A 17,374-nucleotide genomic window follows, 5' to 3' on the forward strand; every position below is an offset into this window, starting at 1 on the left:
ATCCGCGCCGGCTCATTAGTCACAACTACGTCAGGCTGGGCTTGCATGACCAATCACCGACCGGGTCTTATCAATCATTGTATTGTATTGCAATTGCATTGCATTGTGTTGTATTGTATTGCACCTGCTACAGCCTGGCACGGGCCAGATCGTTGCGCCGGGCGGTTCCGTCCCGGCCTCGGTGCACGCCCAGTTCGAGAAGCTTCGCAAACGCCAAAGCGAAATGGCGAAAAAACACGTCCCGGTCGGCAGCGTACGTCTCGACGTGAGGCGGAACTTGGGGTCGCGAATGAGCGCAATGTCTAGGTTCGAGTTAGCATTTCAACACAACCCGTCACGTTGGCTGATTAGCGATGATGAAGTCGCTTTTTCGCACGCACCTGTGGGAAGCATCATGAGCTCGCCGTCGCTGGTGTTGTACTGTACGTTGCCGGCGCTGGTCGTGCGCTGCTTCCAGTGTTGGCGCAGCAGCAACTTGAAGCTACACGGCCCGTTCGTAATTAGTCACTGCACTGGTAGCCATGAAAATGACTAATGACTTGTACTTACTATGTGTTGCTGAACCTGACTGGATTGGGCACCCACGGACCCTCAAACCCGCTTCATCCGCCCACCGTCAGTAAAAAAAAAAAAAAAAACGAGATTCAAAACCACAAACGTCATGGGCGTTTACCTTCTATCAACTGCATGCCCTGTCAGCCATAAACAAACACACAAACACACAAACCGTAGTCAACTAACCATGGCATCTTCCCAGGTTATGTGCGCCGGACAAGGCGACGATTTCCTGGTCGTCGAACCCCATGCGGTAAAACACGGCTCGAATGTGGTCCTGGCCCTGAGACGCCTATACCACCATTGTTATCCTGTTATGACATGCACAATATATCAATACCAGCTGTTTTTGCTTGAACTCACATCGGGCAGGCGCCCGTTCGGCGGCACGTGCCTGTCGTCAGCATCGTCCACCCGGCCCGGCTGCCAGGCAATTTGCGGCCCACCCATGGCCTCGATCGCGGTAACCCCGGCCAAGGTCCACAAGTCTGCATACGAAATCCAGTTAAATTCATGCTTGATTGGTTCAAGAAATTGCCGGGCAAGGTTGAGGCCGTTGTTGGCCGCGTCCGCAGCCTCGACTTGGAACCGCATCGTGGCACCATTCGAGCCACCGGTGCCGGTGTTTTGATCATACGTGCCTGACGCGTGCCATGCTAACCTGACAAGCACGGGTCCGATGCTGCCATCATCATGTTTGTCGTTTTTGAGAATCTTTTTGATCGCTGCCCGCACAGGCCTATGAGCAGCACGTAGTTAGGTAATCAACACGCAAACAACGGTTTGTTTTATCATACTCGTAGTCATTGCTAGCTGCCATGGTGCTCCTGGCTTAACAAAACAAGTTGTAACAACGCTTTCGTGCTTGAGAAAGTAAACGGGTCAGGTTGAATAAATGAATATCCAAGATATAAAAAATACAAAGAATGTGGGGAGGGAGTTGCGCCGCATCAGACCGAGGCTTTAATAAGAACAACTTGATCAAATGATTAAAATCAAAATATTTATGCATATTTTACGTTATTTCTATATGATTTCACAACTCGTCTTCAACTGTTGTGCAGCTGAGTGCCCAAAAACGAAAACAGGATCCCCAAGTCATATCCGACCTTGCACAAACCTGCCACCAAAAACCCGACAGGCATCAACCTGACAGACGCAAACTTGCCCATCAAGCTGGGCGCGCCAGCCTGGGCCAGCGTTTTGACCACGTTCACGAACCCCATCACAGACGTGCGTTCTTCCTTGGACACGACCGAGCTCAAAAATGCCTGTCGCGGGCCGACGTCCATCGATGCCGTGCATGACCTGATCACGAGTAACAGCATGGCGACCCGTTCTGACGATGGCAAGCCGAGAATGGCCAGGATCGAACTCGACGGCAAGTGCGTGACCACCATCGTGATGATTGGCCCCAGTCGCTTGGCGATCGAAGACGCAACCAACGCGGACGCGGCCGATACCAAGTTTGTAACAAAGAAAAGCGTACCCAAAACTCCTTCCTTAACTTGGAACCGGTCAGAGAAATAGTACGAGATCCAGGTCGATGTGGCCAATCCGGAACCAAACGAATCAATTGCAAACAATATCGTAAGCTGAAACACAATTTTTTTAGACCGGCTCGAGATCTGAGGCAGGTAATCAACCCAAAACAATAACTTGGACCGTTTTTTAACCGGAGCTGCCACAAATTGGTCCATCTCATCCAACACTTCTTCCCTGTCTTGCTCCTCCTCCTCCTCCTCCACGTCGTCATCATCATCTATAACAAAGCTGTCGATACTCTTGTTGCTTAGTGGCCTCATCGGATATGTTTCAGCTCTCGATCCCGATGATGAATTTAAAGATGACTGACCCTGTTCTGCCTGCCGAATCGGTTCATGCTTGTGCACTTGCTCTTGTGATGCATCATCCAACTCCGTGTCTGCCGATAACATGAGCGTGGCCACAAATTTCGCAATCGCAATCACGCTGTAAATCAAAAAAATGACCCGGTACGAATTCCGGGCCGTCCAATTGAAATCATCTTGCAATTTTTGCACGATCCAGCCACAAGAAATCGTACCTAGTGCCGCACCAAACGCTCCCAATAAAGAATACCATGCGTACAGGTCTGACCGGTCTTGCAGGTCTGTCAAGTGTGCGACTGTGGACTCCTCCACTGCTCTGAACGGTCCAATTTCGTTCCCGCTGTTTCAAGTTAGCACATATATGTATATATATATACATATGCATATATTCATATTTTACTTACCTGGGTGAAATCACGCCGACAATGGCTGCAACTAAAAGTAGCCAAAAATTAGTGGCATACGAGAAAACAATGCCGCTGGAAAACATGAGCAATGCGCCGGCAGCCAGGATCCGGCGCCGGCCCAACTTGTCAGCCACCAACGTGAGCACAAACGAAATAATCACGTCACCCAACAACGTGCATGTCATGAAAAGCCCGGTGCGGTCTGCGCTAACGCCGAGCACGCTGAAAAAAAGTGCCAAAATGATGGTAACTTGGCCATAGGCAAACATTCGAATGAACCTCTGGAAGCACAAGATGTGCACGTCCTTGGACGCACGAATCAACGTAAACAGTCCAATCTCCTCCACAAATCTCGAAATAAAGTTAGCCATTACTGAGAAAATTGGGCCATAATTGGTTTCCGTGCTCGAGCGAGAATCAATTATTTATTTATATAGAGTTGGGCCCTGCCTGACTGGATTGTGCCGTCCGGGGACATCGGAGTTACGCCCAGACAAGTAAAAAGCCTTTGCGCTTGCGACAACGCAATTGAGGTAAACAAAAAAAAAAAAAAAAAAAACCAAGACCAAGAGACGAATGGAAAAAAAAAACAGGTTATAAATAAAATTGTCATATGTCCACCTGCCAAACGAACGGCCTTGGTTTTGCAGCGCTGAGGTTGAGCTGGAGAAATATTACCCAATAAGGAAAGTCGGTTTCCGGATCAGGAAGTTGCCCGGCGTCATCACAAATCCCGTGCCACGACGACGAATTTCAACAGCCAGAGTGGACTTGACGACGACAACGTTATCAAGGATCCTCGCATATTTTGGTATCCGCACAGAATCATGTCACGAACTTTCACGGTAGTCGATACGACGTACTACGACGCGTTGGGCGTGTCGGCTGACGCGACCGAGCTCGAGATCAAAAAGGCTTACAGGAAAAAGGCCATCCAGTTGCATCCGGATAAGAATCCCAACGACGAGACTGCGCATGCAAAATTTCAAGAAGTGAGTTGTATTTAGTCTGCATACAAATCAAATCATTTTTGCACCACCTGTTTTCACGTTACTGAACAATTTTTTTTTTTTTTTTTTTAAATTTAATTAGGTTGGCGAGGCATATCAAGGTATAGTTTTTATGAGTGCTTTGTATTTTGATCTCAACTTAACCCGTGAATAGTTTTAAGTAATCCGGAACTTAGAAAGCAGTATGATCAATTTGGAAAGGACAAGGCTATGCCAGATGCTGGCTTTGGTACGTATTTAATGATTTGCGTTTTTTTTTTGTTTCTTTCAATTGTTTACAAATTTGATATAGAGGATCCTTCTGAGTTCTTTACTTCTATATTCGGTGGCGAGGCATTCTACGATTTGTAAGTTTAACATAATACTATTAACACTACGAAAAAAAGATAATATAATGTGAAAACCGGAAACTCTAATTTTTTTTTCTTTTATTTGGATGCAGAATTGGTGAGCTTTCACTTATCAAGGATTTAACCAAATCCATGGAGATTGCAACCACCGAGGAAGAAGAAGCAGCAGCGGTGGCCACCGCTGCTGCTGCTGCAGGTGCTGAGACAGCTTCTGCCGAGGCAGCCAGTGGTGAACCAGAATCGGCATTGCCCACCAAGTCCGGTAATTCAATCCCGTCGGATAAAGAACCGCAAGCCAAAAATTACTCAACATTTAATGAACCCACGCAATCTTCAACCGGCGGGTCAAGTGCCAGCCCGATTTCTTCGCCACCTGTATTGGCCATTACTGATGGCGAGATTGATAAGCAAGGTGAAAGTTCGGTACCTCAAAAGGCAACGAAAGAAAAAGAAAAAGAAAAAGAAAAGAAAAAATTGGGATTGACAAAAGCACAAAAGGAAGAGTTGGAAAAATATGAAAAGGAACGCAAGGAAGCCAGGGAGAAAAGGGTGCAACACTTGACCCAAAAATTAATCGAACGCGTAAGCGTATGGACCGAATCTGACATGAGTGATCAAGTTACGGAAGCTTTTACAAAACAAATTGTTTACGAACGAGAAAATCTTAAAATGGAATCATTTGGGATCGAACTTTTGCATGCCATCGGTTCAATTTATTATCACAAGAGCACAACGTTTCGCAAATCTCAAAAATTTTTTGGCGTGACCGGATTTTTTAGCAAGGTTAAGGAAAAAGGCACGATCGCGAAGGACACGTGGAACACAATCTCGAGCGCGCTTGATGCGCAGATGACGATCGAGGACATGACAAAAGCTGAAGAAAAAGGTGGCGTTGATTGGACGGATGAGAAAAAAGCTGATTATGAACGCAAGGTGTTGGGCAAGATCCTTAACGCCGCCTGGCGAGGTTCAAGATTTGAAGTCCAAAGCGTGCTCAGAGAAGTTTGTGATAACGTGTTGGATGACAAGTCAGTGCCGGTTAAGAAACGAGCTGACCGGGCCAGGGCATTAGAAATTATTGGCACAATTTTTAGGCAGGCAGAACGAGATGAGGATGAGGATGAAGATGCCAGAGTGTTTGAAACGTTGTTAGCCGAAGCCACGCAAAAGAAAAACAAGAAGGACAAGAAAAAGGAAAAATCTCAGGCACAGTCAATTCCAACGACGGCTTAAATTACTTTTTTTTTTTTTTTTGGGATTAGATTGTTTATTGGGTCATTTTTTTCCTTACGTGTTATGTCTCATCTGCTGTTTTGGCTATAAGAAAATAGATTATGCTTAAAAATTAAATTAAAAAATTATCAAAAACCATATCTAAAGCAGCAAATGCATTAAGAAAAAAAAACAAAGTAAAACCGATTGTTAACCCATGAGTAACCAACACCATATACCAGGTACCTACCTGACCACCATATCCGTTACCTATGCCTATAACTAAAAAAAAAACCCTCCCTAAGTCACGTAAATTCGCAAAGAAATTTCGTTTGACCATCTCGAACTCAATCCCAATTCATTCCATGCCTTGATTAAATCAATTTTCAACAAATTTTTTTCTGTTGATAATGCCGAATACGGTAAAACTTCACCCTGAATCGTAATCAACAAATTTTGGGCCGCATCTTGTTGAACTTGGTCAAGTCCAGAAATATAAACTCCCAACATGCCAAGGGCCTTGACATCAACATCAAGAATCACGCGACCGGTTTCGGGCACGGTTAATTGTTGACGTTCAATGCCGGCTGCTCCAGTGACCTTGTCCACAAGGCCGATCGCGCCCAGCCGAATGGTTTTGAACAACGTGACCGCGGTGGCGAGCGGTGCCGCCGTGAACACGTCCCATTCACTTGCGGCAAGCTTGACAATCATCAGCGTTTGATCCTCAGCCGTATCTTCAACCGGGTTCGAAAACTCGACAATCTGACCCGTACGGTGTGACCGAAACACGTAGTCACGCCCCTTCACCAGTCCCGGCACCATGGATATCGTAACCGGCTTGACAAAAATATCTGCATGATCTTCGCTCACGTTGAATGCGGCAAGTAATCCAAATCCACCAGTGCCGCCAAAAAAATTGGTTAAAAACATTAATCGTTTGTTGGTAATATCAAAATATGGATCCAGCGTCAACGCCGTGCGAGAAGGCCGTAGCACAACGGATGTTCCCCTGATCGTCAAAGCTTGAATCTCATTGATAATGTCTAGATTATAGTAGCCTGGCGTGTCGGTAATATACACCGGCCCGCCAGAGAAACATCGAGATACCGCGTGCAGAGTTGAATATTTCGCAATCGTCGTCGTAAACATGTCCCAATCAGGAATCGCATGCAACAAGGATGTCAAGATTGAGTTCATTGAATTGCAATAAATATGCCAATGATGACTATTTGAAATTTCGGGAAAGAAATCGTCAGAATTTCTAAGCGTCGGCTTGGGACTTGAAAGTTGCAAAAGTGAGTAATAAAAATATGGACCACTCATGGCCATTGAGTACATTACTCTTCGATAAAAAAATCGTAACGATTGAAGCCGCAGCGCATCTTGATATGCTTTACAGATATACGTCCCATCAATGAAATCCCCTTTAAGATCATAAATCTGCATTTGCACGTCTGCTTTGATAGCAGTCACGCCAGCAGAAGCCAAATACGCATAAAAATCATGATAAAATTGACCAACATCCCTTTCACTATTTTAGTAACATATCAGTAATTAATCAACATATATTTTACTTTAACTCTTACCTGACAATCCATGTCTCGTTACCATAGCCTTTTCCTTTTACCAGTTCGTACTTCTTTCCCAATATACTATCAGGATCAATGCCATTCCAATACCCTAATAGTGCATGCCAAACCGCAATATGTTTAATGTAGGGAAATTTCTGCCGTATTGTATCAATTAAGAACTTTAGACCTTGCGGAAAGTTACTGCTGGCTTCAAAACTCTTCAACTGGCGAAATTGATTGACATCCATCCAGCCATCGTCAAGAACAAATAATCCAATGCGAATTCCCTTGTCGTGAAAATCTTGAAGCGCATTTATAACCTTGTTGTGAGTGACATCTAGCCCCATGGAATTCCAAGTACCTATTGGCGTAAACATCATGTAATGCACGGCAACACCAAAAAAAAAAAAAAAAAACGGCTACTCACAGTATCCAAACAGATCAATCCATTCCTCATACCAGGTTCCATGAATAGGTTCCTCAAAAGGAGCGTTGGCATTAACCACAGGGTGCACGGCCGAGCCAGCAACAACATGTTCCGGATTCAAAATTGCAGGCACATCCTGCGCAAACGCTGGTCCAACCACGCCGCTATAAGTCTGAATCACCGAGCGAAGAGAATATAATGCAGATTGAACCGCCTTTTGAGGATCTCTGCTGATTCCAATCAAAACCGAGTACGTTCGATGGTCCGAAGAATCATTTGTAAAATTAATAATTATCTGTCCATTTTTAGATGACAGGTGACCGGTGACAAGTGTTTTCATGTTTGACAATGGAATGATTGATACATGCTGGCCATCTGTTCGCTGGAAAAGTACCATAACGCCCGGTCGATCGATCCGAAACACTTGCTTGCCATGCCTGGGACCCATCCACGAGCCAGAAATTCGAACCAAAGCAAGAAACTGTTCCAAATTGTTTGGTTTTCCAAGCGCGACCGCAGTTGGTGATGCTGTTTGTGGAGCAATGATTCCAACTACCTTGTAAACTTTGGAATCAGGTACTTCGCTTTGTAACTCAGTTGGTTCGAGCGTGTCTGATGTGCCGGTAAATAATTCATTGAAAAAAGGGTAAGTGAGTGCAGACTGCACGCTGTACAACAATACACGCCCGTTTGTGTCATTATTGCCGCACCATTCCCAATCTCGGTTGGGCTTTAAGCGATACCTGGCAGTGAACTCCAAGACTGAAGCCGTCAGTGGCGGCACGAACTTGATCGAGAACTGAGATACCGAGTGCTGTTCTGAACTTGAGCTGGCAAGCGGAACCAACTGCTGAATCGGAAGCAATGGGGTAGCAATCCAGTCTTCATTATTAGTGGCCCACCATAACTCAAATGCAAACTCTGGATGCAACACTGCACCGATCTTTGTCGTGACAAATGCATGGAAATGAAGAATGCGCGATTTGGCTGCCGTCACTGTAGACAGCGGCGGATATAAAGAAATCGCATGAACGTCCATCGCAAAGCCAACCTGTTTAACGTCTGTTAAGCATCCATCGGCAGCGATATGAGCCATAGGACAACAATCAATTGGATGTGAATTCTGGACACGTGAATTACATTACCCCACAGTCCGGGTAAACCGCGGTGTTAGTTAACACACAAGAACGAGAATGATTTATTTAAGTTATATATTAACGTAACAATTATGAAATGTATATATTCAAACTTGCCTGTCGCTGGAACAGCCCGATCCCTAGTTTGATGATTTCACCTTCCCATACCGACTATGTATTGATGCAAACACGTATGATGTGTAGTAAAGATGCAATAGAAATACAAAGCCCGTTTCTTTATCGCAGCATACTAATAAATATGACAAGTTTAAAAAACTGCTGTTCGCATGGCCAAGACAATAAATAACACAACTAAAAAAAAATTGGGATTTTACTGTTTGAACATTTGTCTATTGTACTACTAGATTAGTCCCGAGTTAATCATTTCTCATTTATTTTGAAAGCAGCTGACCAGTACTGGTAAAACATCATGCAGCGGCCTTTTCTATTGATGCCTGAAAACTCGTCTCCTGTTACTTTGTTCATATGCAATGATATTACGCCAAACTCGGGCATTGCCATTTATCTATCCTTCTCGTTTTCAAGAGTGATAATTTCAGTCAAATCATCGCAAGATTCCCAATGCCTGTCTTCGTTCAATTCTGGTGATGCGTGCAGGCAATGCTTGTAAAAAAAATCAACAGCTAAATCAGCTAATCGAAAACATATCGTCAACAATATGAAGCCGATTATAAATGACAAGATAGCAGACAAAAACATGCAGAGAGGAAACATGCACATATTGCATATATAATATGTATACGTGCGAATGGTTGGTTATATTTTCGCAAAATTGCGTCCAAATTAAGAATTTACAACAATCATTCTGATGATAATATCGTACATATTGGCATTGCAACAACATTACAATACAAACAATTGTTTACAATTATAAAATACCTGACTTGAATTAATAGCAAGAATGTAGAATTTGTTCAATTGAAGAAATTGAGCGTGGAATGATAACGCATGCCAACTCCTGCATTATTCATTAGTCACATGCGAAATTGGGTCATAAATTATTTTTTTTTGAGTCGCCAATTTTTTTTTTTGTTTCAGTATAATCCAAATCAGGCACTGCGAATCAAAAATCAAAACACTTCCAAAACAGAGAATACAAAAATTATAATGAGCCGTGAAGTTGATCCTCATTACTTTGGTGCTGGTCCTGCACTTCTTCCTAAAGAAGTGTTGATCGAGGCCGCGCATGACCTTCTTAATTATAATGAAACTGGCCTAGGCCTCGGTGAGATCTCTCACCGTTCGGCTGCAGCTGTTGCCGTGGTCGATTCGGCAAAAAATAATATCAAGGAATTGCTTTTTGTGCCAGACAACTATGAAGTTTTTTTCCTTCAAGGTGGTGGCACTGGCGAGTTTTCTGCCGTGGTCTACAACTTACTAGCATACCATGCTGTCAAGACCGGTAAAAAGGGAAAAGCTGACTATTTCGTGACCGGCTCATGGAGTCAAAAGGCTTACGAAGAAGCCAAAAGACTTGGCGTTGACGTCAATGTGGTCGTTGACCCAAGAAAGACCAGCGCAAACGGAAAATACGGAAGTCTTCCTGATTCATCTACTTGGACCTTTGGTGATCCAAAGGAAACCGCATACGCATACTACTGCGATAATGAAACCGTGGGCGGCGTTGAATTTGCTTCAATTCCTCAAGTACCTGAAGGGGTTGAATTAATTGCCGACATGTCGTCAAATATTCTTTCACGAAGGTTTGATGTATCCAAGTTTGGTGTCATTTTTGTAAGTTTTGCAACACACGTTAGCGTGTGATTTTTTGTTATTTTTTGACTGATCGTTTTTTTTTAGGCTGGCGCTCAGAAAAATGTTGGAATTGCTGGGGTTACCATCGTGATTATCAAGAAGGAGCTTCTTAACCGCGGCAGTGAAGACGATTTGGTTAAGCTTGGGATCCCATTGGCTCCTCTTGTTCTTGATTTCCCCACCATTGTAAAGAACAATTCGCTGTACAACACTCTTCCGATATTCAATGTCCATATTGTAAATCTTACCACCAAACGACTTATTGCTAACGGAGGTCTTGAAGCTCAAGAAAGGCTTAGTAATGGCAAGGCAGCGAAGGTCTACGGTGCCCTGGACTCGGCCCCAGAAGGCGCATATAATTTAATTGTCGACAAAAATGCCAGAAGCCGCATGAATATTGTTTTCACGATTTCTGGTGAAGGAAAGGAAAAAGCCTTCCTTGAAGGTGCTAAGGAAAGAGGCTTAACCGGTCTCAATGGACATAGGAGCGTTGGTGGTATTCGGATATCAAACTACAACGCTGTTGCTGAACAAAGTATTGACAAGTTGGTCGAATGGATTAACGAATTCGCAAAGACCTTATAAAAAATAAATGTTTAATGATACACTAAAACATGAACAACCTGCAATATACAAACGCCAAACAAAAAAAAAAAAATGCAATGCAATCCAAACTTTTATATAAATTTTCACTCCTGGTTAGTAGCCGTCAAAAAATACGTAAGCAAGCTTCCTTCGTCTTGTCCTGTTAAAAAAACAAATAATATCAGAGCATGGTTGTGGCAGATGCCTGGCCGCACATTAGTTTTCTTTAGTAACTAAACAAGCAAATTAAATCTCAACTTACACAGTAAAATTTTTTCTGCAGACGAATGAATCTTAAAAGCGTTCCAAAGTTCCTTCGCATCAACTTTGGCATGAGCCATTTCATTTTGTCCTAACTGAGGTGTAGGCCGTTGGGTCGGCCGGTCGTCCCAGTTTCCTTCCAATTGTTCTGCGGTTTCCAAATTTGCCCATGCAGTGTCAACCCTGACATTATCGTTTTCGACACATAAATGCAAGTCTCCACTTGAATTTGCTGCAACCGTAATCCTTGAACTTAGGTGCCTATACCGATCGCAAATTCTGACGATACTTAATCCTTCATGCTTTAACACCACTACAACAGTTGGTTCAGGGCAACTAGGTTCTTCTAACAATCCACCTTCAGAAGGATGACATATTCGTACTGGCACTTGTTGTGATATAGTAGTCGATCCAGTCCCATTTCTTGAATTCTGCTCCACGCTGAAAATTAAATATGGAATATCTTGACGCTTGATCAATTTCATCCTCACCACATCAACACCGGATCGGGTACATGATTTAAGAGCTCTAAACAAGGTGTCGCTGTAGAGCTCTAGGCTTATAACACCACTCGCAGCCGTGGCTATGTCCATTTCGCCAAAATATTCGTTCGGATCAAGAGCCCTGAATAACTTTTATTAATTAAATGACCGAAAGCTCGAACAATCATACTCACACCCATATCTGCGTTCCAGTTATCGGATTGACCATGACTATTTGCATTATATCCCGCTTTAATCGTACTGCACATAGTTTTCCAAACAATGACAGGTTTTGTGCAATGTCTGCATCTATTAGTCAAAACAGAACTCGTTCTTGTCATACGTATATTTACTAACCTCTTATAGAATCCGGGCGTTGCATAATAGCCCGAAGTCTCATCTTGAATTATTTTCACTGTATCCGAATCATATAGGATACCGTGATGTCTATTTTGCTTGGATTCAAGTCATGGCAAATAGTTTGAATTGATGAGCGCGTAATGGGGAAGCGCGTTCACACTTACGCGTTGCAATTAACTGCAACGGCACAAAATTGAATCGTATAATTGATAAAATAATGTACAATTTAATATTATTTAATTATATGTTAACATCTTCCTGTCTATAGTGGTCCAACACTAATCGATACATAAAACTAGGTGAATACCCGCCTCTGCAAAAATTGTTAGCATTTTTAATTTCCAAAAAAAAAAAAACAGCAACAACAACAACAACTACTTACAAGTTCGTGACGTAAATATCAACTAATTCAGGAGAAACGTAATCGTATAGTGGATTTACAACGTTGACCTTATCAACCAAGTTACCATCTTCAAATTCCAACACCTTGCCTGTATCACCGACTTCAATCAAGCTTTCAATGTCAAACGGATACATTGGTGACAACTTGTAAAGGCCAGTGCAAACAACTACTGGGGTCCGATGTACACTAGCGCACTGGCATATCATGGCTGCACCGGAAGATGTAACCAAGCCACCGTTTGCAAGTACTGATGACAAATTAATACAATATTCAACAATGCTTCAATTGAGATCCATACCCGCATTGCTGCCAAGAATAACTTTGCCGACCCTGCCCATTATAGAGAAAACAGTCGCATCTGTTATGACCATCGTTTCAATTCCAGCTTCTGCCAGTTTTTTGGCAAATTCGTGCGTCTTTTCGACGTCATTTGGAAACACTTCTGCTACGCATACGGTGAACTTGCGCTTTTGTGCTGCCCGTAACAAGAACTTTAAAACTGTTCTTGAATTCGGAGTAGCGGTAAGCAAAGTTTCACTAGAATCAATGTTAACAACTAAAAAAAAAGCTAAAGGACGGCATCATACTTCTCGTGAATCATCTCGACTCCCATACCAGCGATGCTTTCATCGATACTCCGTAGCTCGTCAATCAATTCTTGTATTCCTTCAATTATATACGGTTTAAGATCCTTTTTGGGTTGCTTAGTTTGTTCGTCCTTTGTGACCTCTTCCGAATTAGCTGAAAGTAAACTAAACATTGACGTAATGAAAGGTGAATTTGTAGCCCCGCCTGCGAGAAAGAATTACTATTAATCGCCGTCTTCTAGCTGCCGCATATAACATGATAGGCTCACCATCTGCAGATTCGGAATCCCCTGTATCCTCAGATTCTTCTCGTATTAATGCCAAAACCCTTCTTATTATGTTTCCACATGCCAATTCTGCACAAGTAACATAAATATTATTAGTTAAGAAGCCACAATTAGTTAATCACGGGCAAAACGACCGACCGACCGACCTTTAGGTTGTGCTCGTTGTAGACGGTTGCCCAACACTTTAATCTGAACAATAAGTTGATCAACATGCGTCCATCTAGCTGCTGAAACAACTCTCAGCAGCAATTGAGCCGTGGCCAGTGCGACGTCATAAGATCCATGAATTTGTCGCCTCTTGATCTGACTATTAATGCAACCGTAAGAAACTTTGTAAAAGTCTAGTGATTTCGCCTCAAATTTACATACGCAACAAAAGCCTCGACATGGGTATTCAAATCCTTATCTTTAGAAATGTGACTTGCTGAAAATGACATGATTGCTATCTATGCGGCAATGAGATCCCTGCCAGATTTTCTCGAGTCTTTTAAATTTTCGAAGCTCTGTCGCATGTTCGTGATCCCCGGGTAAGCGCTGCATGTAAGCACAAAATGTGTTGCAGTAATGGCATAAATGCGTAACGGGCTTGACTATGGTTTTGACGATGAGATGCGCTCTCATAATACCAAATTCGACCCCCTCGAACTGGAACCGTTGGCTATTACAGACCGAAGACATTGATAGGCACAACGATGTCGCATGCACCTCCTGCGATATATGGTGGAGGTAAGTCAATTTTAAAAAGTTGTGTTTACCAAGGTTGAATACTCAATTTAGTCCTAGATGAGGTTTCATCGTTAGTGATTGATCCCGGCAGCTCGTGGACTAGAATTGGATACGCTGGCGAAGACACTCCTAAGGTCGTTCTTCCTACGTACTACGGACAAAACGGAGAAAAAACTTATGTGGGCGACAATTTGCTGCATATACCTCGTGAGGGAGTCGAAATTAAAAGTCCAATGAACGACGGATATGGTAATACGTTCCTTCCCCCTCTACATATCACATACCAATTGGTTGCTAATAATTTCAATAGTAAGCGACTGGGAAAACACGGTAAAAATATGGGATTTTGCTCTGTCAGAGAGATTGTACGCGAAGGAGAAAGACCAGTCATTGTCTGATTATCCACTCTTAATTACTGAGCCATCATGGAACCCGCAGAGCAATCGAGAAAAAGCAGCAGAAGTAGCATTTGAAGAACTTGGAGTTCCTGCATTTTATCTTGCAAAGAACGCTGTCTGCTCAGCGTAAGTTTTTTTTTTTAAAATTTGGATTTGTGTCTATATTGACAACTATTAGATTTGCATGCGGAAAACCAACTGCACTGGTTGTAGACGTTGGAAGTGCTGTTGCTTCGGTTACTCCAGTAATTGATGGCCTTGTTTTGAAAAAAGGTATGGATTATAGTGCTTGTTGATGATTTTTCTAATAATTTATAGCTGCTCTTCATACAACGTTTGCTGGTGATTACATTAACAAATACATTGTTCATCAACTCAAGCAGAAAGATGTTACAATCACGCCTCATTTTTTAGTTTCTAAGAAAACCCCGGTTGAATCCGGCCAGTCTCCCCAGGTTGTTCTCAAAAATTTCAATGGCCTTACAGAAAGCTTTCTTGATTTCGAACGGATTCGCATTTTGAACGAATTCAAGGAGAGCACGAGTCAGGTTCTCGAAGTACCATACAATGAAGCTATTGCTAGCGCTCGACCACAGAGACCGTTTGAATTTCCTGATGGTTATAACTTGTCATTTGGCGCAGATAGATACCTAAGTACAGAACCATTGTTCCAGCCTCAGTTGAATCCGCTTCCAGACCAACCGGTTGACTCAACCGCTCTCGGAGTCGCTGGGCTTATAAACGCTAGTGTAAATGCATGTGATGTTGATGTTCGTGCTAATTTGGTCAATAATATTGTTTTGATTGGTGGAACAAGTTTGTTGCAAGGCTTTACCGAGCGAACAAATAGTGAATTGGTGCAAATGTTCCCAGGCATGAAAATAAGAATTCAAGCACCTGGAAATTCTTCGGAACGGAAATATGCTGGATGGATTGGAGGAAGTATTCTTGCCAGCTTGGGAACTTTTCATCAGATGTGGATTAGCAAAAAGGAATATGAAGAAGTTGGCGCATCTATTGTCGAGAAGAGGTGTAAGTGAGCAAGCAAATCTGCGATTTGTGTAATTGTACAATATTATATATGATTTGATTTTATATATTACTTGGTTAAATCTAAATTTAAATGTTAAGTATAATTGTTTTTTTTACTTGTGAAATTTATGAAAGATATTGGAAACCGGCCTGGACTTCCGTTTCGCCGAAATACTGAATGGGTAATTTATATCATCGCCCTTCCTTATTCTTTTTTTTTTATTTACAGTCTAACTACAAGCAATGAAAAATAAAAGTCTTTTTCTAAAATTAAACACTGCAGCTCGAGTAGTCCAGGCTGCACTAGGTTGCAGTGCCACGTCACTGACTGTTTTGCATACCCAGAATTTAATGAATTCAACGATATTCTCAACGCCGGACGTATACCATTCAAGTGGACTTGAAATATGCGCAGCATTCATAATAACGACAGTATGTATTGTTTCTTTTCGTGTTTTTTTATTTTAAAAAAAAAAAATCCATTTCTAACAGGTAAAGGGAACGCTTGCGACAATATCGAGCGGGGGTTTAATGCTATTTGGCTTGTTAACCCGAGCTTACAATCCATTGAAACCCACCATGTTATACAAAGTGTCCATCGTGGATATCATATTTTTAGTTCTTTGGGCTTTCACTCTTCCGATTTTGGTGCTCATGATTCCAGATGATGCGCCAAGTTTGGTGGTATTCAAACTTTTGATAGTCATTTGTGCATCAAATTTGTAAATCTATCAAGCCCAAAAGTGAAAAGATCACACAGAATATTAACAAGGTAATATAGGATATTATGGAGCGCAAGCTTCGGCGTAAATTACTATTGCGCACCTGTTGATGCAAATAACGAATATGCTGAATCAGATTCGTCAGCAAATTTACCGTCATTTACATCGTTCGAAGGTGCAGTTTTTTTTGATATACAAAATCAAAAAATAGAGTATCAAAATATCACCAAGCCTATTCCAATCCCGACCAAAAAATGATGCCATACCGTTTCTTCATTGTTTTATACCTTTTTTCGATAGCATTCACTGCAAGGCTATATATATTTTTTTTTTTGGAGTGCTATATGGGCAATGACAGATTCTGAAACAATTTGATGCTTTTCTTTTTTCTTGATTGAACTAATATACACGTCAAAACTCACCGCCAGAAATCCAAAACAAATATGTTAAACCCATTTTCTTTCTGAAAAAAAAAAGCTTGACATTGCTCTATAGACTTTCTGAACCGCAGTAATGCTCATTAATATTTCTTTAAAATCCACGTCCTCTTCCACGCCCACGGCCACCGCCACGACCTCCTCGAATTCCACCTCTTCCACCACGTGCACTTGCAGGACCACCCTTTGACTTCGAACCTGGTTCACCGCGTTTCTTGTTCTTTGGCTTAGGACCGTCGTCGACCAGTAGCGTGTCAAGTGGGAGTGAATCAGGAAGGATAAAGTAGCGAACGTTATTGCCTCTAATGTTAATGTAATCTAGCGATATTGGATCACGATCTTTTATCGTCATTTTCACAGTTTTTAAAGTTGTGTTCATTGTCGGCGCGATTGAAACTATGGTTCCTGAAACGATCGTGCCTGTGTGACTAGTTAAAACACTTGCTTAACACAAGTTCTTCATAATGTCCTTACCATTTTTTAGTTCTATCTGAACCGTCTCAGACGTTAATTTCATAAGAAATCTATAAATTTGTTAGCATCAAGTATGGCAAGAAAACCCCATTCAGCTTTGGCAAGCATGCACTCACCGAACTAATTTCATGATGTTTCCTTAAACCTGATTTTAAAGCTGCCGTATCGAACGAAGGTAAACAACAACAAAAAAATCAATTCCAAATAAAATGACGCGGACAAAGATATCACGATTTTGAAAGCCGACGAGCTTTTAAATTGCAAAATGAACGGGTTGTCTTTTGATCTTTTAGTTCGCCATTTAAACTGCGTTTGCTAATGAT

At 42.3% G+C, this 17,374-nt stretch overlaps 10 protein-coding genes across 10 annotated transcripts; 4 read left to right on the forward strand and 6 right to left on the reverse strand.

The window, feature by feature from the left end:
- Window positions 1–127: 127 nt before the first annotated feature.
- On the reverse strand, window positions 128–1,375 carry V1514DRAFT_348929 (heme peroxidase; the record flags this gene model as incomplete). Its single annotated transcript, XM_066929352.1, has 6 exons — window positions 128–276; window positions 381–481; window positions 550–600; window positions 738–847; window positions 919–1,294; window positions 1,353–1,375. 6 exons carry the CDS (start codon window positions 1,373–1,375, stop codon window positions 128–130), a joined length of 810 nt encoding a protein of 269 aa, XP_066781242.1.
- A 186-nt stretch (window positions 1,376–1,561) lies between these two features.
- On the reverse strand, window positions 1,562–3,215 carry V1514DRAFT_298597 (major facilitator superfamily domain-containing protein). Its single transcript, XM_066925497.1, has 2 exons — window positions 2,810–3,215; window positions 1,562–2,745 (listed from the first exon to the last, which is right to left on the reverse strand). Exons 1-2 carry the CDS (start codon window positions 3,181–3,183, stop codon window positions 1,605–1,607), a joined length of 1,515 nt encoding a protein of 504 aa, XP_066781243.1. The 5' UTR covers window positions 3,184–3,215; the 3' UTR covers window positions 1,562–1,604.
- Window positions 3,216–3,582: 367 nt separating this feature from the next.
- V1514DRAFT_337109 (X-domain of DnaJ-containing-domain-containing protein) lies at window positions 3,583–5,542 on the forward strand. The gene is made up of 5 exons (XM_066928625.1): window positions 3,583–3,804; window positions 3,905–3,923; window positions 3,977–4,051; window positions 4,115–4,169; window positions 4,265–5,542. The coding sequence occupies exons 1-5, from the start codon at window positions 3,640–3,642 to the stop codon at window positions 5,403–5,405; spliced, it is 1,455 nt and encodes a 484-aa protein (XP_066781244.1). The 5' UTR covers window positions 3,583–3,639; the 3' UTR covers window positions 5,406–5,542.
- V1514DRAFT_311604 (raffinose synthase or seed imbibition protein Sip1-domain-containing protein) lies at window positions 5,505–8,478 on the reverse strand. Its single transcript, XM_066925796.1, has 3 exons — window positions 7,386–8,478; window positions 6,974–7,319; window positions 5,505–6,918 (listed from the first exon to the last, which is right to left on the reverse strand). Exons 1-3 carry the CDS (start codon window positions 8,422–8,424, stop codon window positions 5,685–5,687), a joined length of 2,619 nt encoding a protein of 872 aa, XP_066781245.1. The 5' UTR covers window positions 8,425–8,478; the 3' UTR covers window positions 5,505–5,684.
- A 1,171-nt stretch (window positions 8,479–9,649) lies between these two features.
- V1514DRAFT_285464 (pyridoxal phosphate-dependent transferase) lies at window positions 9,650–10,882 on the forward strand (the record flags this gene model as incomplete). Its single annotated transcript, XM_066925172.1, has 2 exons — window positions 9,650–10,276; window positions 10,343–10,882. 2 exons carry the CDS (start codon window positions 9,650–9,652, stop codon window positions 10,880–10,882), a joined length of 1,167 nt encoding a protein of 388 aa, XP_066781246.1.
- On the reverse strand, window positions 10,847–12,142 carry V1514DRAFT_337122 (checkpoint protein Hus1/Mec3). The gene is made up of 4 exons (XM_066928626.1): window positions 11,983–12,142; window positions 11,820–11,928; window positions 11,145–11,767; window positions 10,847–11,087 (listed from the first exon to the last, which is right to left on the reverse strand). Exons 1-4 carry the CDS (start codon window positions 12,023–12,025, stop codon window positions 10,987–10,989), a joined length of 876 nt encoding a protein of 291 aa, XP_066781247.1. The 5' UTR covers window positions 12,026–12,142; the 3' UTR covers window positions 10,847–10,986.
- On the reverse strand, window positions 12,133–13,747 carry V1514DRAFT_337127 (uncharacterized protein). Its single transcript, XM_066928627.1, has 7 exons — window positions 13,632–13,747; window positions 13,409–13,569; window positions 13,245–13,331; window positions 12,976–13,180; window positions 12,687–12,925; window positions 12,368–12,635; window positions 12,133–12,298 (listed from the first exon to the last, which is right to left on the reverse strand). Exons 1-7 carry the CDS (start codon window positions 13,697–13,699, stop codon window positions 12,226–12,228), a joined length of 1,101 nt encoding a protein of 366 aa, XP_066781248.1. The 5' UTR covers window positions 13,700–13,747; the 3' UTR covers window positions 12,133–12,225.
- Window positions 13,748–13,898: 151 nt separating this feature from the next.
- On the forward strand, window positions 13,899–15,544 carry V1514DRAFT_184726 (actin family). Its single transcript, XM_066924606.1, has 5 exons — window positions 13,899–13,988; window positions 14,046–14,237; window positions 14,299–14,512; window positions 14,565–14,659; window positions 14,705–15,544. Exons 1-5 carry the CDS (start codon window positions 13,955–13,957, stop codon window positions 15,424–15,426), a joined length of 1,257 nt encoding a protein of 418 aa, XP_066781249.1. The 5' UTR covers window positions 13,899–13,954; the 3' UTR covers window positions 15,427–15,544.
- Window positions 15,545–15,916: 372 nt separating this feature from the next.
- V1514DRAFT_285460 (uncharacterized protein) lies at window positions 15,917–16,144 on the forward strand (the record flags this gene model as incomplete). Its single annotated transcript, XM_066925171.1, has 1 exon — window positions 15,917–16,144. A coding segment is annotated over one exon (228 nt), but the record flags the coding sequence as incomplete, so codon positions are not given.
- Window positions 16,145–16,514: 370 nt separating this feature from the next.
- V1514DRAFT_337133 (uncharacterized protein) lies at window positions 16,515–17,342 on the reverse strand. The gene is made up of 3 exons (XM_066928628.1): window positions 17,168–17,342; window positions 17,052–17,101; window positions 16,515–16,997 (listed from the first exon to the last, which is right to left on the reverse strand). Exons 1-3 carry the CDS (start codon window positions 17,179–17,181, stop codon window positions 16,672–16,674), a joined length of 390 nt encoding a protein of 129 aa, XP_066781251.1. The 5' UTR covers window positions 17,182–17,342; the 3' UTR covers window positions 16,515–16,671.
- Between the last annotated feature and the right edge of the window lie 32 nt (window positions 17,343–17,374).

This window comes from Lipomyces japonicus (genome assembly GCF_038497905.1).
Source record: "Lipomyces japonicus strain CBS 7319 unplaced genomic scaffold V1514scaffold_56, whole genome shotgun sequence".
In the NCBI taxonomy this organism is placed as follows: domain Eukaryota; kingdom Fungi; phylum Ascomycota; class Lipomycetes; order Lipomycetales; family Lipomycetaceae; genus Lipomyces; species Lipomyces japonicus.

Excerpts from the sequence above, each read along its gene's own strand:
- V1514DRAFT_298597 (XM_066925497.1), bottom strand. The coding sequence starts at position 3,183 with ATGGCTAACTTTATTTCGAGATTTGTGGAGGAGATTGGACTGTTTACG. Across the intron at positions 2,746-2,809 it reads GTCGGCGTGATTTCACCCAG|CGGGAACGAAATTGGACCGT; the intron begins GTAAGTAAAATA and ends AACTTGAAACAG.
- V1514DRAFT_337109 (XM_066928625.1), top strand. The coding sequence starts at position 3,640 with ATGTCACGAACTTTCACGGTAGTCGATACGACGTACTACGACGCGTTG. Across the intron at positions 4,052-4,114 it reads TATGCCAGATGCTGGCTTTG|AGGATCCTTCTGAGTTCTTT; the intron begins GTACGTATTTAA and ends AATTTGATATAG. Across the intron at positions 4,170-4,264 it reads GGCGAGGCATTCTACGATTT|AATTGGTGAGCTTTCACTTA; the intron begins GTAAGTTTAACA and ends ATTTGGATGCAG.
- V1514DRAFT_311604 (XM_066925796.1), bottom strand. The coding sequence starts at position 8,424 with ATGGACGTTCATGCGATTTCTTTATATCCGCCGCTGTCTACAGTGACG. Across the intron at positions 7,320-7,385 it reads GATTGATCTGTTTGGATACT|GTACTTGGAATTCCATGGGG; the intron begins GTGAGTAGCCGT and ends TTACGCCAATAG. Across the intron at positions 6,919-6,973 it reads AACGAGACATGGATTGTCAG|TGAAAGGGATGTTGGTCAAT; the intron begins GTAAGAGTTAAA and ends TTACTAAAATAG.
- V1514DRAFT_337122 (XM_066928626.1), bottom strand. The coding sequence starts at position 12,025 with ATGAGACTTCGGGCTATTATGCAACGCCCGGATTCTATAAGAG. Across the intron at positions 11,768-11,819 it reads ACTGGAACGCAGATATGGGT|GGCTCTTGATCCGAACGAAT; the intron begins GTGAGTATGATT and ends AAAGTTATTCAG. Across the intron at positions 11,088-11,144 it reads TGCAGAAAAAATTTTACTGT|GCATCTGCCACAACCATGCT; the intron begins GTAAGTTGAGAT and ends ATGTGCGGCCAG.
- V1514DRAFT_337127 (XM_066928627.1), bottom strand. The coding sequence starts at position 13,699 with ATGTCATTTTCAGCAAGTCACATTTCTAAAGATAAGGATTTGAATACC. Across the intron at positions 13,570-13,631 it reads CATGTCGAGGCTTTTGTTGC|TCAGATCAAGAGGCGACAAA; the intron begins GTATGTAAATTT and ends TTGCATTAATAG. Across the intron at positions 13,181-13,244 it reads GGATTCCGAATCTGCAGATG|GCGGGGCTACAAATTCACCT; the intron begins GTGAGCCTATCA and ends TCTTTCTCGCAG.
- V1514DRAFT_184726 (XM_066924606.1), top strand. The coding sequence starts at position 13,955 with ATGTCGCATGCACCTCCTGCGATATATGGTGGAG. Across the intron at positions 14,238-14,298 it reads TCCAATGAACGACGGATATG|TAAGCGACTGGGAAAACACG; the intron begins GTAATACGTTCC and ends TAATTTCAATAG. Across the intron at positions 14,660-14,704 it reads TGGCCTTGTTTTGAAAAAAG|CTGCTCTTCATACAACGTTT; the intron begins GTATGGATTATA and ends AATAATTTATAG.
- V1514DRAFT_337133 (XM_066928628.1), bottom strand. Across the intron at positions 16,998-17,051 it reads TCAGATAGAACTAAAAAATG|GCACGATCGTTTCAGGAACC; the intron begins GTAAGGACATTA and ends CTAGTCACACAG.